Raw genomic sequence first — 16,066 nt, 5'->3', positions numbered from 1 at the left:
TCTATTGGCAAATGTTTAGCTGGCCCCACCACGTCCAGAGTTGATGAATTTTTATTCTCTTTTTTTTGGTCATCATAATTACAAGGCTACTGCACCTCTATAATGCTATCATTGACAACTTGAAACAAAAAAAAACAAAAAAAAAATCCTCCATACAACCTTTAAGTCTTTAGCGGCTAGGTATGTCCAGTGACTGTGCTTCCTGCCGACCATGCTCAGTACCACCGTCTTAATTAACATAAGCAGTTTGTTTTTACATTGCGGTCTATGAGAAAAATGCTTTCTGAGCTGCAGAGGATTTATTGCTACAGTACGAATGGACTGGCCTCTAGTCCACCTCTAAACTGGTTAAAGATAGCAGTAAAGTATCATGATATTATCATGACTGCTATTGCTCCTCTTTGCTAGCCCCCGCCCCAAACCAGCAGTGCAGGTAGGAAGGGGTGAGTACCAACTGGCTAGAGCAGAACAGTATGGTGTCCCTTAGTCCACTTCTATATACAGTCTATGGGTCAGCCCCAAGGCACATGTGGATAAATATGAAAAGTGCAAGTCCAGAGTCAAAGTATAAAGAGAAGTAGCCATCACTTGAAAAGCGTTTAGTCCCATTATCCACAAAGGCCTAGATTCCGCTGAGTTTCACTGACTTGCAGGCTTATCCTCTCATGATGTTCTATGCAGGAGCCCCAGATAAACATCCTTTGATCTCCCAGGCTCCCTCACATGTCACATCCACACTGGCTCAAGCTACCAGTCCACTGATGATTAATGAGCTCGGCGTGTGGTGCAACAGTCTCTATGTGGGGGCAGGCAAACATAGAAATAGAATAAATACATAAAATCTGAAGAAAGGGGTTTTGGATCTGTCCTTGGGTTACCTCCATAAAAGCATCTGTGTTTACTGCTGCTAGGTAACAGCCACTTTTATAGAGAATCAAATGGGTTGGGATGGCCAGGGAAGTTTTAGATAAAGGACTTCTTTTACTTATAGTCCGAGAATTTGATATTAAATGTGCTGAATCTTTTTTTCACTCTGAACATTATGTGCTTAGGAGGAGTAAGTACAATAGCGAAGTGTGGAGACGTTTAATGAGATTTGATGAAATGTGAGAATGTCCACCTCCACTTGTAACAATGACAAGTCTGTCTACCCTGCAGCACGACTCCGCATATACATTTGGGCCATTTAGATGTGTTATATATTTCAATGTCAACTCTACAATTAGACGGCCATGTTAACTGAACTGAATACATTACTTAAATAACAAAATGTCTGAGTAAATACTATGTAAGCATATAATTGTACATATTACGTAATTGTAAGGAAAGCTGGATGCCCAGTGTGATATTTGTAATAAAATACAGTATATACTATGCTACTACTAGTCTCTGTTATCAAGCAAAGTATGGCTAAACCATTGTGATAAAAGACAATAATTTCAAGAAAAGATCATTTTCAGTTACCTCTGCTCATACACTGAAAATGCCCAAAACTAAAGCCTGAAAACTTGTTGATACTTTGTTGGGGAATTGGACAGAGCATGTAACTCCAGGTACTCTCACAGCAAGCTCCAAGCCTGGATTAAGAGTTTGCATCTACTGGGACATTTTCTTTCACTGTTTACATTATCATATCTATCCCCATGGAAATAAGCAAGTGGTGTCACAACAACTAACAATAGCAACAGCATGTTGCTAAAGCAATGAAGACTGGATCATAACAAAATTATACCATACAGTGGACTATTTTTTGAAAAATAAAAAAATAATCAAAAACATCTCCTAGGCAGGTGTTTCCAGATATCCCAGCTACTGTTTTGCAATATATTATACTTAGAGATATTCAGTCTGGTGGTGTTTTGGTGTTTTGTTGCCATGAAATATAAATACATCTTTCAATCTGTAAATTTGAGAAGTGAGACTTAAAGTTAGCTAATTCATTTTGGTGCTACTGTTCATCCATCATGCTGATGAAATAACACAGAGCTAATGACATTGACAGTGCAGATGGATGCGACGGAGATGTCAGAGGAGTTGAGATGTACTGCTAGTGTCACAGTGCCATCTGGCCCTGGGTGACAAAGCATCTGCCCTGCCTTAGTGGGACTCCTCTACTATCTCACTCCTCTACTGCCTCACTCCTCTACTGTCTCACTCCTCTACTGTCTCACTCCTCTACTGCCTCACTCCTCTACTGTCTCACTCCTCTACTGCCTCACTCCTCTACTGTCTCACTCCTCTACTGTCTCACTCCTCCACTGCCTCACTCCTCTACTGCCTCATTTCTCTACTGCCTCACCACTCTGAGGTCACTGCCCAGAGTACTACACTGCCTCCAGGCTGTTCTGAGCGAGCGAAGTTTAGTCTTTTATAGCTTTGTCAATAAAACCTATACTATATCATCATTATTGCGGAGTAAGATTTCAATGGCTTCGTAGTAATCTCATCAGTCTTAGTAAGAATGGATTGGAAACCCTCTACACTGCACTATACTTTTTCTTCACTTCAAAATTACAATTTATGGTGGTAAGGCATTTATGAAGCTAAGGTTTGCCTTGGAACTGACTGATAGATTTGGTTGGCATTCTGTGCCATCAGCTAATAAATACGCAATCATATTTTTCCCTGCATAACAATCAAATACTGTTCACGGCTCATTTCATTAACAAGACAGGCATTTAGTCAGTACCATTTAACAGAAAAATACAATCAAAAAGTCTGAAATCTGCCATTATTGACCTATCCTTATCTTGTTTCAAACATGACTCTAGCCACAGCCATCCCATCAGCAGAACCAGTGACACAATACAGGCTAAATGGTGAAGTGTCTTCTATAAGGATGCCAGTAAGCAAATTGAATACTGGGTATTAAACTTTGGCCAGTCTCACAAAAAATACAGCTGACATTCTGTGCCAATATTCTCTAAAAACTGTGAAATCACATCTTCACACTAATGCAGGCAAGTTGATTGAAGTGCCTTGCACAAGGGCTGAGATAAAATCACCAGTGACAAGTTGTGAATGTGACTAACATGTGCATATTTCCTTTCCAAGGTGAAAATGTTTTGTCGATGCCAGTAAACATACCCCGCGAGCCAAGTTGAGCTGTAGTGAGGTTAAATTAAATCCTTATTTTTTTTCTAAAAGCTGGCAACTGTGAACTCAGGCCTTTAAGTGAAGCGCACAACTCTGGCTTAGTCAGATTACACACAGCGGTAAGTAAGCAATAACAGGAGTGAGCAGAGGACACAGTAAGCAGAGAGGCAGGGAGCAGAGCTGTGCCTCCTGCTCCTCACCACACAAATCTCCACTCTGAGATGCCAAGCCTCACAGTAGAGCTGCCAAGCCGGGCTCACTGTTAAAGGGGATGTTAAAGAGATGAGTGTCTGGACAGAGAGGGGCACAGCTGCATGTTTTATTTGGCTGTGGCGACAGACTGCTGCAGGCCCATAGTGCAAGGCCTGGACCACTCACAGTAACTCAGATCTTATTTTCTATTCACCATGCAACCAAAGCACACGTCTGCATGACATCCAAATTCATCCTCCATATCTCCTGATCTCAACAGCCTTTTTAAATGTTCCACTTGAGACACTTCTAAAAGGTCCAATATTATGCAAAACTGACTCATGTAAACTTTAAGCCCTGTTAAAATATTGTTAATTCCTCAAAAACATACCTGGAATTGTGGTTTGTTTCAGTCACACAAGTTTGAGTAATCTTGTATTATTAGTCTGTCTACATCTCTAAAGTTCAAAATGCTCTAGTCCCCCTTGTGACATCATCAACTAGTTTCAAGTTAGCATCTATGTATTTATCTTTTATTCAGTAGGGATTCGCAATTCCAGATCTGAAATCATCCAAATGATTCTAATGAAGGTGTATGGAGTCTAAAAACACTTTGGAGCACTTCCCGTATTACCACATGACATCACAAGGTGGACCAAAGTGTAGTCTATTTGAGAGAAGAACTCTCTCAGAGTGTATATGTAGACTTATTGAGTTAAGTATGAGTGAATGAAACAAAACAGAAGTCCAGGTATGTTTTTGGTTAGGAAACAACTTTATAATCAGGGCGGCACTTCATGGGGGGCGCAATAAGCACTTGAGGGAAAAAAAAAGCTCCCCCTCCTGTTTTTTTTTTTCTCATGGGGGAAAATGATTTTTTTGCCATAATAAAGGATAGATATTACTACCAGGGCTTATACAAATGTGTTTATAATTACAAGTGCTGATGTTTGATGTTTGCATTACATTATAGTTTATTTTCAACCAAGATTACTACTGACCAGTTTGATACTTCTTCAAATGCTCCCACAATCTTTGAGCGTTTTCACAAGTGTGAAAAGCATCACTTGTTTCTTCGTCTATCACAGGACTATTTGTCAGCAAAAACTCAATGTCCTTCACGAATGGACTCCTCAAGCTGTTCAAATATGAAGTTTTAAATGTATTGTTTCATTACTGTATAGGTGGGAACACAGTGGCCTTATCTAATCATCAATTTTAGAACTTAAAGCAGGCGGCAGTAGTGTTGCAAAAACAATTGTGTAAAAGTATTTGTGTGGAGATGTGTTATGTTGACGGAGTTCTGATCCATATTCCCACTGCAGCCCCACACTGTTCACACATATGGAGCAGATGCTGAGGAGGAGGAAGCCTTCTTCTCATCCTCTTAGCCAAAGCCTAGGATTTATATGTTGCTAATAATTTCAAGGTTATATACAGTTGTACAGTATAAGGTACAGTATAATAGATGCCAGGATAGACAAAATGAGTGGGCCATGAATATACTGACTCTTGCATTTATGTATGTATATATGTATTTATGTACATATTTATTTATATTAATTGTTGATTCATATTTATTTAGTGACCCTTAATCAGTCGTCTTTCTCCAATCTCACCAGAATCCATTAAATCTAACATGTTAGCACTATAAATGTGTTCTTCTTGGCTTATTTCTCTTGAGCCAGTCAGCAAAGTCCTGTCCAAACACTGAAGTCAGTGTTAATGAGCTGTGATGGTGGAGGAGAGTCACATGGATTAGTGAAACAACATGGTGCCCAGAGTGTGGCTGCTCCCTCTGTCTGGAGAGCAGGATGTGTTTAAATCCTGCAATGGTTTTCTTGTAGTAGTAATAATAAGAATAATAGGCCCATATCTTGCTCTGTCATAACATGTAGACAAATGTATGTAAATTGCTTTGTCCATAATGGTTATTAATAAAAGTAGAAGGGAAAAGAAAGCAAGAAGAGTATTTACTTACGTGATGCTGTTTGAGAGAGCCAAAGATCAATCACCATGGAAAAGAAAAGAGAAAAAGTACTTTTAGCTATTGAAAAGAATTGCAAATTTTTAAGATAAAGATTAAGATTAAGTATGTTATAAAACTGAGTGAGTGTGAGAAGCAAGTAGAGACATGAATAGAACAGAAGGAAATGATTATAGCAAAGATTGGGCAAAGGTGCTATGTTAAAAAATATTTTTAAATTGTGCAAACATTTACATCCATTTCATTTTACATAGCAGATATAAGTACATGTAATGTACATTCAGTTTGCAGATGTGGGCAGTTTGGTTATAAGCTCTAAGTGTGACAACATCAACATCAACAAGTACATTTGTATCGAAAGAAAAAAATGTATTGACCAAGTTATCAGTGTGATAGATTGTCTTCCTTAGGTGGTCCACAAGCTGACTTTTATGGCTAACTCAAATGAGAATCAATAGCCACCTTCAAAGCAGCCCCATTGCCACGTATTGAAGAAATAGTTGCCAGTTGTGTGAGGCATGCAATTTGTACCTAATGGCCTAAAACATGCACAAACATAGGCATGGCCCATTTAACAGTGCTGACAACACAGTAATCTGACATTTCATGTGTGGACAGGGTGTCTATATGTAAATTATATGTTGGATTAAAGATTGCATACGTACGCCTGCATGGTTGTAGTGGCAGTCTGAAAGCTGAACATGTTTTCTTTGGGATACCAGTTGGAGTCATCTGCAGATATAGAAGGAGCAGTGTTGTAGACAAAGAGCCACTTTGGCAAATGTTATAATTCATATTGTAGAAAAAATGAGGCACAAAACAAACCAGCACCAGACTTCACAGTCCACCACTCCACAAATGGAGAGAGGGAGACACAGGAAGAGAGAGCAGAGTGCAGAAATGAAGACCACTATGTCACATCCAACATCAAGCCCACAGCATGAGATGAAATAGATTTGATTGAATCTGACTAATATGTACATTGGTGATCAAATTACCATCAAAATGTAAAAAATGTAAAGCAGAAAGGTTGGTTCATGTTATGACTTATATTTCAATAAAATAATGCTAACATAATGACTTATCTAAGATCTGTACAGCAAGATGTTGTACCAGAAATAATGTCCCAGTAATACCAATGATTGAATAGACCACACTGAACATCCTAACATCCAGTAATTGTAGAGTCAGTGCAAAAAAAAAAACATTATTTGTAGGACATTGCATTGTTGTACATTACTTTGCCTCTGTGCACTGCCTTTCAACAAAATGTGAAATATGAATAACTGTTCAAAATTACTACTAAAATTGTGTCTAATGACAACACTAATGCATACAAAATAAGTTGATTTGTTAAATATATATGACAATTTGTAGACAACTTATTAAAAACAATGGTATAATATAACTACAATCACAGTAATTGTATTCAAGGCAATTCTGTTCTAATGAGAGCAGTCAAATGCTATTTCATCTCTATTTGGAAACCCTTTTGTCACTGGCGGATTTGCATGGCTGCCTAATCTGCATCAAACAGGTGGTGCGAGTGTTTGGGTTGGTCTGCCACTGAACTGTAAGGTGGCAGACGCCATTTAGACAAACAACATTTTTCACTGTGCCACCTACTTCACACTACATACAAAATTATTAGTGTGATTAGCATTCAATAAAGGCTTTGCCAGATTGAATAACAATACAGATATGAGGCCAAAGAAAACTTCAGCCAGAATTGTAGCTATGATTGAAAATGGAGCTGGATTGAGGTCAAAGGTGATTAAATCTGGATGACACAAAATGCCCACAAATTTAAAGGGCCTGCACCTGATTTCCCACATGAACAAAATTTATCTTGCCCCAGTACAGATGTTTTGTGTAAGTAGCTCAAAATAAGCCTGGGGTAAGACTGTTGTGTACTGCCTGCATATAGTGATAAAGCAGATTATTGTCTCAGAATCAGGAAGTTTGTGGAAGCATGCTAGCAGTTGTTAGCTTTAGTGTCACAGTAAAACTCTGCACTGCTCTCACCGATTTGTGGAAAAAAATAATTAAATGACTTTATAAGCACTATAAAGTCATTGTGGTGATTAATTAGGATTATCAGAATGCATAAGGTAAGTGAGGAGTAACTCACTGTTTAATGAACTGTTTAAAATGAACTATGTCATGCGTAGTTGTAAAACAGTTCCTTTTGACTGTTCCTTCTGACTGTACCAGACTTCTCATGTAATAAAGTAAAATCTGTTTGCCCAAGTACAGCTGTATTGTCAAAATGAGACCATGGTGTGCCTTTTGCGTCAAATTATAAAATAATTTTTACAGTCTGTGAACCAGGAAGTAGCGCTCTTAGCAAGCTTGTTGTTGTTAGTATCATGGCAGCAAAACTTTGCTTTGGCGATGAGAAAAGCACTTTTAACTTTTTTATAAATTCATAGCTGTAATTAGTTAGGGCTCTCGGAATGCATAAAGAAAGTGAGAAATAACTTTGGATCTTTGCAAACTGTTTAAATTAACTCCTTATTTTATGATTATGGATGATACAAATCTGGTACAGCACCTTTAAGATAGTGAGATGATTTGGCTTTTTTTTTCACCCAGATTCAAGCCCATAAACATTGATGACACTATCTGGGTATAACAAATGCTACAGGCTGCCATTTCATGTTGTTTGTCCAACTGGTGCCACCATATCCAACCTAACATCCCTATTTGTTATACATTTCACACATCAGGGTTCATGACTTGGGTTAGCGATATCCCCAGCCATTCCCTACCTCCACCCCCTGGTTTGGACTCCCGCTCCTCTCCTCCTCCTCCTCTTCCTGTGTCGTGTGCCCTCTCACCTCTCTCCAACCCAGTCATCCGGTCCACACTCCACATGCGCTCTAGCCGCCGGTGGTGCTTGCCTGCCTCTCTGGATGCGCTCTCCAGGTCCAAAGACCCCTGGCTCCTGGACGGGGCCCCACCTCCGCACGTCTCGCACACCAACGACCCGCTGCATCCCTCTGAGTCCCCCTTGCCCCCCTCCCCCCAGCTGCGGATGTTATGGGCGCTGACAGAGGTGTGCAAGGGCGGCTGGGATAGGTGGTGGTGGTGGTGGGCGTGGTGGTGCGTGGCGTGGTGGGGCGTGGGTTGGTTGCCGCTCCCGCTGCTCGACGACGCGCTGGTCCCCGGTGACAGAATGGTGGTGGTGAAGGCCATGGTGGTGGTTGCCATGGTGATGGTGGCTACTGCTGGTCCCGCGGCTGCCGGCCTGGTACTGAAGAGGTGACGAGGAGTTGGACGAAGGCAAACTGGACGGTTGTATCAAGTTGGAGACTTGACTGCTACCACTTTTACTCCCGCCCGCTGCTTTTTCTTTGAGCACATCCAGTTCTAAGCTCTCCTTGTTGCTCATTAACATACTGTGCTGGCTGGTGATGGTGTAGACTCGTGCCGGCTGTAGCGTGCACTCCACTGACTTCTGCTGGTCCTCTTCAGCCGAAAAACTGCGCTCCAGAGACAGACGAGATGGGGTCCTGGCAGAGATGGTGATAGAGGGAGGAGGTGGGGGCGGCTGGAGTATGGCCAGGGGGGACTTCAACAAGCCAGGCTCACGCGTGGCCTCGGAGCCCTCTGCGCTCGATCGGAGGTTGTTGTTGTTCTTAGGGCCAATCGTGTCGCTCTCTTGGTCCGGACCCACCGACGTTTCACACAGCAGATGAGCTAGAAAGAGAGAGATAAAGGGTGTTAACAAGCAAAAAACAACAAGAAAAGATTTGAGGATGGAACATACAGTTGTGCTCAGAAATACACCACCATTAAAGTGACATTTAGTCAAAATGTCAACTGCAGATTGATGTAAATGTACTGAAAAGCTCACATACTCTAGGCACGCGTATTATTCTGAGCACAAGTGTACCGCTCGCATCATTCTCGTCAGCTATAATGGCAATGCTCATGGTCTCAGCTCTGGCGTTTGAGTAGCAGAGTATGAGTTGGTGGAGACTGGGGAGGGAATGATAACTATGATGGCAGGAAGGACCATGGGCGAATGGAGGTGGCAGTGAGACGCTGACCTGATCCGTTTGGGTTTTCAGGGTGTGTGTGGGACAGGTACTCTCCAAATGCTCGCGCTGCTCTGTGGGAACACATACACACCACACATGTAAAGACATTTAATATGAGCAGGTGCACAGGGAGAAGAGGGTACACAGAAGGACAGGGACGAGGAATAACTGCTGACTTTTTTTCCCCACATATGTTCCTAGAGGACACTGGATTGGAAAGATATATTTATGTTAAAGACCTTTCAAGTAAAAGTTGTAGCAGTAGTTGATTGATTTCAAAACCTTGTTATTGACCTTGACCTTGCTTATTTCAAAAGTTTTCACTACAAGCCAAACACTAAACATTTGAAAATAGCCTCTCTATGGGAGCAGTGCCCAGATGACAACTGCTGAAACCTTCTCTACATTGAATCACTCCTAAAAGAATGAAAGATTACACCATCTGATTAAACATTTTACAAAAATCAATGTATATTGAGTTGTAGAGACTTTTCTCTAGTTCTCCATTTACTTGATTGGGATACTTGATTAGCCAGAATGAAATAGATCAATTTGCAGACATTTGCAAGACAAAATCTAAAACAGAAATATGTTGTTTGATTTGAAAGTCAGGTTAAGCCTTACCTACGTCACACAGATCACTTCCCAAGGGAATATACGAACACAAATCTTGGCCTTGAATTCAAATTGGTTGACTAAACACTCGTCAAATAGGAACAGAGGTCTAACAAAGCTCAAACACAACTTCAATCAGGCAATTAAAAAAAAAACATCTTTTGCACAGCTTGAAAGCCCAAGCAGCATTCACAGTTTGCTATGAAGAAGGCTCTATAATGGCTCCATGCGTCCACAGATGTAGCTGAGGTAGTAAATAGCTTTTCAAAGTAATTTTCCCTTTTGATAAACTTGACACTTTTTGTAGATTCCTTGGAGTGGAAATTTTGCTGAAAACCTCTTAGTAAAATGATTTTGAAGTAACAGTACTTGTAGTAGAGACAGTGAGTACCTCTTACCTTTCTGGAAATGGGGGAGAATACTTGGTTAGGATTAAAATGCAGCTGTGTTATCTTTGCTCTTCAGGCAAGCTCAGAAGAACACTCCTACTGCTTTATATGACCTTGATTATAACGACAAGTCCTTATTCTATTTGTCTATGGTAAGAGAGTGGATATAAAGCATATAAAAATATTCATAACAACCTCACAGCTCAGGTTAAAAATAACTAAGCACATTCCTCCAACGTTGATATTGTTTAATGTCATGGAGGATTTCTCCTCATAGAACATAGCCCTCGGTGTAGGGGCTGCAGCTAATGGCACTGACCTCTTCAGTGTGCAGTGTGACAAAGATAGAGAAAAATGAAATGGGAAAACGGGGTTAGGAAAGATGAATAACCATGATCAGGGCAAAGCTGGAGGAAATGCACTGCAGCAGAGACTATTATGGATGTCATTAGTGTTAGTAGTCCAGAGAAGACTGGGGTAAAGGTGACTCAGCCTAATAGCATCTGCTTCTGTTTGTTCCAGACAGCCTCCAAAAATACATTCAGACAATTAGGTTGATAGAGCCAGCAAAGAATACTGAGCTAATGCGTAATGGCACTCCAACAAAATGAGTTTATGGAGACAGGAGTTATTTAAATATGCTTTAGGTCATGGTTCAAAAAGAAGAACACTGGCTGCCTGTGGCTTAGCAATGATGTTTTACCAAAGTATTTTGAGAGCAGCTCTTCAAACAGCAGGTGATCACAGAAAGTGGGAAGATTCAAATAGTATTTCATTACACAAACTAAAAAGTCAAATTATTCAAATAAAACTAAGTCTGTTCACTTGCATATGTCAGTATTTCCAAATTGAAGAAAACTGTAAACATTAGGGCTGTGTAGTTAATAAAATGTTGAATTGTGTTATTCAGTTATTACTCTATTAATTCACAAAATGAATGTAATAAAAAATATAATTGATTAACATCTGTTTAAAATGTTGTGTGTCCTTGTTCTGTCAATCAAAACCTGCAAAGCCACTTTTCTAATTTATAAGAAAGGTATTTTTAATGGAATATTGCTTTTAATGGAATGGAATGGAATATTACAGTCCCTTATATATAGTGATCTATTTTTAGTCATATAAGTCATATAATGTGACCTTATATGCCCCTAGTGATCTATTTTTAGTCATATAAGTCATATAATGTGACCTTATATGCCCCTAGTGATCTATTTTTAGTCATATAAGTCATATAATGTGACCTTATATGCCCCCCTCTTCCACCCAGGCATTACTGTGGAAATTGACGTACACATTGAAGCACAATATACTGCTGAAGAAACTATACACAATAAATGATAATACTGAAACTAATTCATGCCGCTGACAAAATAAATCTAATGTACAATTATCAACAAAAAATATCCTAAATCTGCAATCAAATAAATACCAGAATTAAACAACTTCGTAGGTAGTTTGTATCTATAATGAGTCATAGAAGTTATTTATCCAAACTTCTACAGCTCAAATCTAAATGTAGAATAGAATAGAATAGAATAGCAAAATGTTCTCCACTGGTACAAAGAAAAAGTACTCACTATTCTGTATTGACCCTGAAAATATATTGTATTGTATTGAACGATAACTCAGTATAGTAATTATCATGAAAGGTTTAGCCCTTAATACTGTTCTATTTGTGTCCTAGCTCATACGCATTCTAAAACAAGCACTTGACTTTTTGACACTGGCAACACATACCAAGATACACTGTTATAGGCCAAAGCTTTTCTGTAGCTTGAATTTATACCAGTGAATTATCCATGAGGTTTAAGTTGGCCTATAGCTCTTAAAATACTCCTATGTTTACATCACTGGCACCATTTGTATTATAGCAGTGATGGCATGGCCTTACACTGTCATGAAGCACAGAGGAGTCTCTTGTACGGGGCAAGTCAGTGGGAGGATGCTGAATTATTGAAGTACTTCCTCCACCACACCAGACAGACAGGCACATCTTTACTTAGACAAACACCTGAACTATGTAGGCAAAGATTTAACCTTCAGATGCACATTCTTTTTTATGACTAGTCAAAAAGAAATCCAAGAAAGCCAAAAGTTCAAGAAGCTGATTTTGGGAGTCTCTCTGATTTGATACTATTTTACCAAGCATAATTTAGCATTCCACTTCTGTTCTCTTCAGGCTGACATTTTCAAAGTAACAGCTTTAATCCTGCACCAACAAAGGAGCTTTTTGTGGTTTAGGCTGATCCCAGACAGATGACCTTCACCCTTTGTTGCAGATCTGTTTATATCAGAACAAAAAGATTAAACTGCATAAAATCACAAACATCTTTGGGTTTATATGGTGAAACCAAACGTGATCAGCTGTGTTGAAAATGAAGTGAATGAAGAAAATTAAGTGACGTTCGGAGGTTTACTTCCATATCTCCTAAATGTTAGAGCAGGACAAAGATATATATAAAATATATTTCATTTAGCATCTTATTATGTTGATTGGAACAATATCTGAGACTGATTTGCTTTCTATAGATTCAGAATTCAATGCAGAGACACAAGAAGGTTTCTAGTCCAATTACCAGAAGATAGAGAAAGATGGTAACCAAATGTAATCTCTTCAATTGTTGTACAAAAAAAGTTGTTCAAATCTTACTAAAGCATAGTTTAAGTGTAAAGTAAGTGCAAAGTTTTAGTAGATGATTTACATAACCACTCCAAGCTCCCTAAATGCCTAATGAGAGGTTTAAGTGTGGCAACAACACAGCATGATAACAGTGATCTCAGAGGCAGGTCTCTATTTGAGTGTCAATATACTAGTAGTTTCGTTTCTTTTCTGTTGCTCAAACAAATAAACTAAACTAAGAACCAAACGTACAGGTGTCACATGACTGGTAAGTCTGAAATGTTAAGCCTGAGGCCCACACTCACAAATGTGCACAGCTATTTAAATTTTGTTACATAGGAATATGCTCAATACTCAATACAGATTCCAATACCACAATGATAATAAGAAACACTTTTTAGACAAAAGAATGTGATTTTCAACTAATACATTAAATCATAGTACTTCCTTTTGCATTACCATGTGGTCTTATATCTGTCATCCAGGCAGGTTCCAGTGGTCCATGGGCATATACTAGTCTATGTGGTCTAATACTTGTTCTAATACAGCTCAATATCATTCTAAAGCTATTCAGGACTTAAATGTGACTGAAATATCGATACTTTGTCAAATGTGTATCTAGATTCGATACTAGTTTTATCAGTTAGTATCTGATTTTCAATACTTTTGACATGTTCATTTACTAGAAAAAGTTGAAAACGATGTGGTCATAATGTTGTATATAAGATATAGTATTTTAGATTCCATTTCATCGAACGCTTCAGCCTTTTTCCTTTTTATCACTGCACAAAAACAAATCAATACTTCTTCTGAGTTCTGAGCACATTTTGGACGCAATCTGCTTCTTACGCCACTTCTAAATATAGCTCTGTATACGCAACAAGTCTTGTCACAGCACATTTGCAGAACTGCATTTCTGACTATGGCAACTCCTGCTGTTTTAAATACCTCTGTACTTCCAGTTAAGAAAAAAGGATATCAAAACTCACAAGCAACAAAACAAATGCATTGAAGTGTGCACGGTGGCTACTCTAACCGGTGGATGTGCGCTGAATAAGGACTACAGTGTAATCTGCAGGTGTCCATCAGAACCTCCAGACAATTTCATTTGGCCCCTTTCTCTTTTATAATTCAACAGGCAAGGCCACTCTTATTAGCATCCACAAACAGTGGAGCAGAGACCCACAGCATTCATTAAACATGAGCTGGAAGAAGCAAAATGACTCTCCGCACATCTATTAAACAAACTCTTCTTCTGTTTAGCGTGGCTCAGATGACCCCACTCACTGTCCCTGTATGAGGATCATGTGTGCGACCACTTGGTGAAGGCTGAAAACAAAAGTGATGGAGGGAATTGGAGAAGAGGTGGACATGCAGATATGAAATCCATCCGTGACAGTGGAGAAGGAGAAAGTACAAGGCATGCAGGGAGTGAGAGAGGACTAGTAGAAAGAAGAAGCTGTAACATTTTAAGTGAAATGTTACTTAAATTCAAACGTGTCAGACGGAGAGTCAGGACAATGCAGGGAGATAGAATGAAGAAGCTTTTGTTTTACGCACAGAGGAGAGATGATGGCTTATAAAAAAATCGCAAGTTTTCAAGAAAAAGTTATTTCTGTGATTTAATTGGGTCACATCTTGTATTTACAGTGTTTACATTTGAATTAGACAAAAAAGGATTATGTGTTGATGAGTTTCATCTCTTCCAAAAAGCATTGAATAGAAACAAAAATATGAAATCAAATGATAAAATGTGAAGCCAAAATTAAATTGTGAAATGTATATATTATATATTAATTTTATGTTAAACTTCATCCTGTCTCTTTCTTTCTTGTGGACCCAATCTCGTATCTTGTCTCGTCTTGTGGAAATTGTGTCTAGCATATAATCCATGCATTATCCCATTTTATAGGTTGCAGCATTATTTGGCTGAGCAGTTGCCAAACATTAGAGGGAGACTATATATCGGTTGGTCAATATTTAGACTTTCAGCTATAGGTCTTAAATCTCCAGTACAGGCTGATATTTATTTAGTTCCAACGAGCTGCCGAAATATGCCTTTAAAAATATATGTTTTGAGCTTTATTTGAGCACTTTAGTCCAAAGAAAGTACGGCATATATGTAATTACCCAGTTTATAGTAAAACAAGGTCATGGATGAGTTTGTAATTGGCCCTACATATCGGCCCAAAAATATGGCCGAGCTTATTGGCCATAGGTTGCTCTGGATTTTAAACAATTGGTATCAGCATTAATCAGGGGAAAAAGAAAAAAAAAAGCATATCAGTCAGTCTCTACCTCTCTTTTTTTTACCATACCTGACAAGTACTTTTACCCATTGCTTTGACAAACAAAAATAAATACATCCAGTAAACTCTAAGCAAGAGCAGAAGAAAAAATATTTTTGTCCATTTAAAAAGCCAAGCATAATCCAATTACAAAACAAGGAAATCATTACAGTCATTTTCAATTCTAATTTAGCTTGTAATGGACATTTCTTCCCATCATCCATGCTCTGCTAATTGTGAATATTGTGAGAGCGTAAACTGAATATTTTGCTCCGCTGGTTGAGTAATCACTGCAGTGCCCAACATCAGTGAAATATCATTACTTGTGTTGTTTTACGTAACAGTTAGGGTCGCTGTCATCAAAACTAATGAATGTAATTATTTCCAAAGGCTGACTCAAAACTGCAGTGTCAGCATGTCCTTGAACGCAACAGCCATTTTCAAGTAACAACAATGTCAAAGCGACCTACAAGCTAACTTTATGAACCACTGCTGAGCTAGTCTGACCTTCTGAATGCAAAACCAGTCAATAAATGTGCACTGGGCCATTTACTGGGGAGGGCAGAGTAGGGGGATGTAGAGTACTTAGCACTTCACCAATAGAGCCAGGTACAATTACACTCGAAAACAAAACTGTACGTACTGTACAAACGGCAATATGGCCACAGATGATTAGGATGAAATTTCAAAGTATTTCTTTAATAGTCTTATATTACACAAAACTGATTCTTGTGAGCTTTAAGCCATGTTATAATGTTTTTACCTCATCAAAAACATGCCTGGAGTTGTTTTGTTTCATTCACACATGTTTAAGTAATGCTTTATTATTA

General features: G+C 38.9%; 1 protein-coding gene across 1 annotated transcript in view; it reads right to left on the bottom strand.

The window, feature by feature from the left end:
* nsmfa (NMDA receptor synaptonuclear signaling and neuronal migration factor a) overlaps positions 1-16,066 on the bottom strand; it is a 47,177-nt gene that overhangs the window by 18,373 nt on the left and 12,738 nt on the right. The window contains 5 exon segments of the mRNA XM_055154205.1: positions 5,270-5,275; positions 5,941-6,007; positions 8,116-8,444; positions 8,446-8,977; positions 9,331-9,392. Coding sequence (XP_055010180.1) covers positions 5,270-5,275; positions 5,941-6,007; positions 8,116-8,444; positions 8,446-8,977; positions 9,331-9,392 — 996 coding nt within the window.

Source organism: Boleophthalmus pectinirostris, unplaced genomic scaffold (genome assembly GCF_026225935.1).
Source record: "Boleophthalmus pectinirostris isolate CB_2022bp ecotype Guang Dong unplaced genomic scaffold, ASM2622593v1 HiC_scaffold_18, whole genome shotgun sequence".
In the NCBI taxonomy this organism is placed as follows: Eukaryota; Metazoa; Chordata; class Actinopteri; order Gobiiformes; family Gobiidae; genus Boleophthalmus; species Boleophthalmus pectinirostris.
Note: the sequence above shows the minus strand (reverse complement) of the source record. Positions and strands in the feature narration are given on the sequence as shown.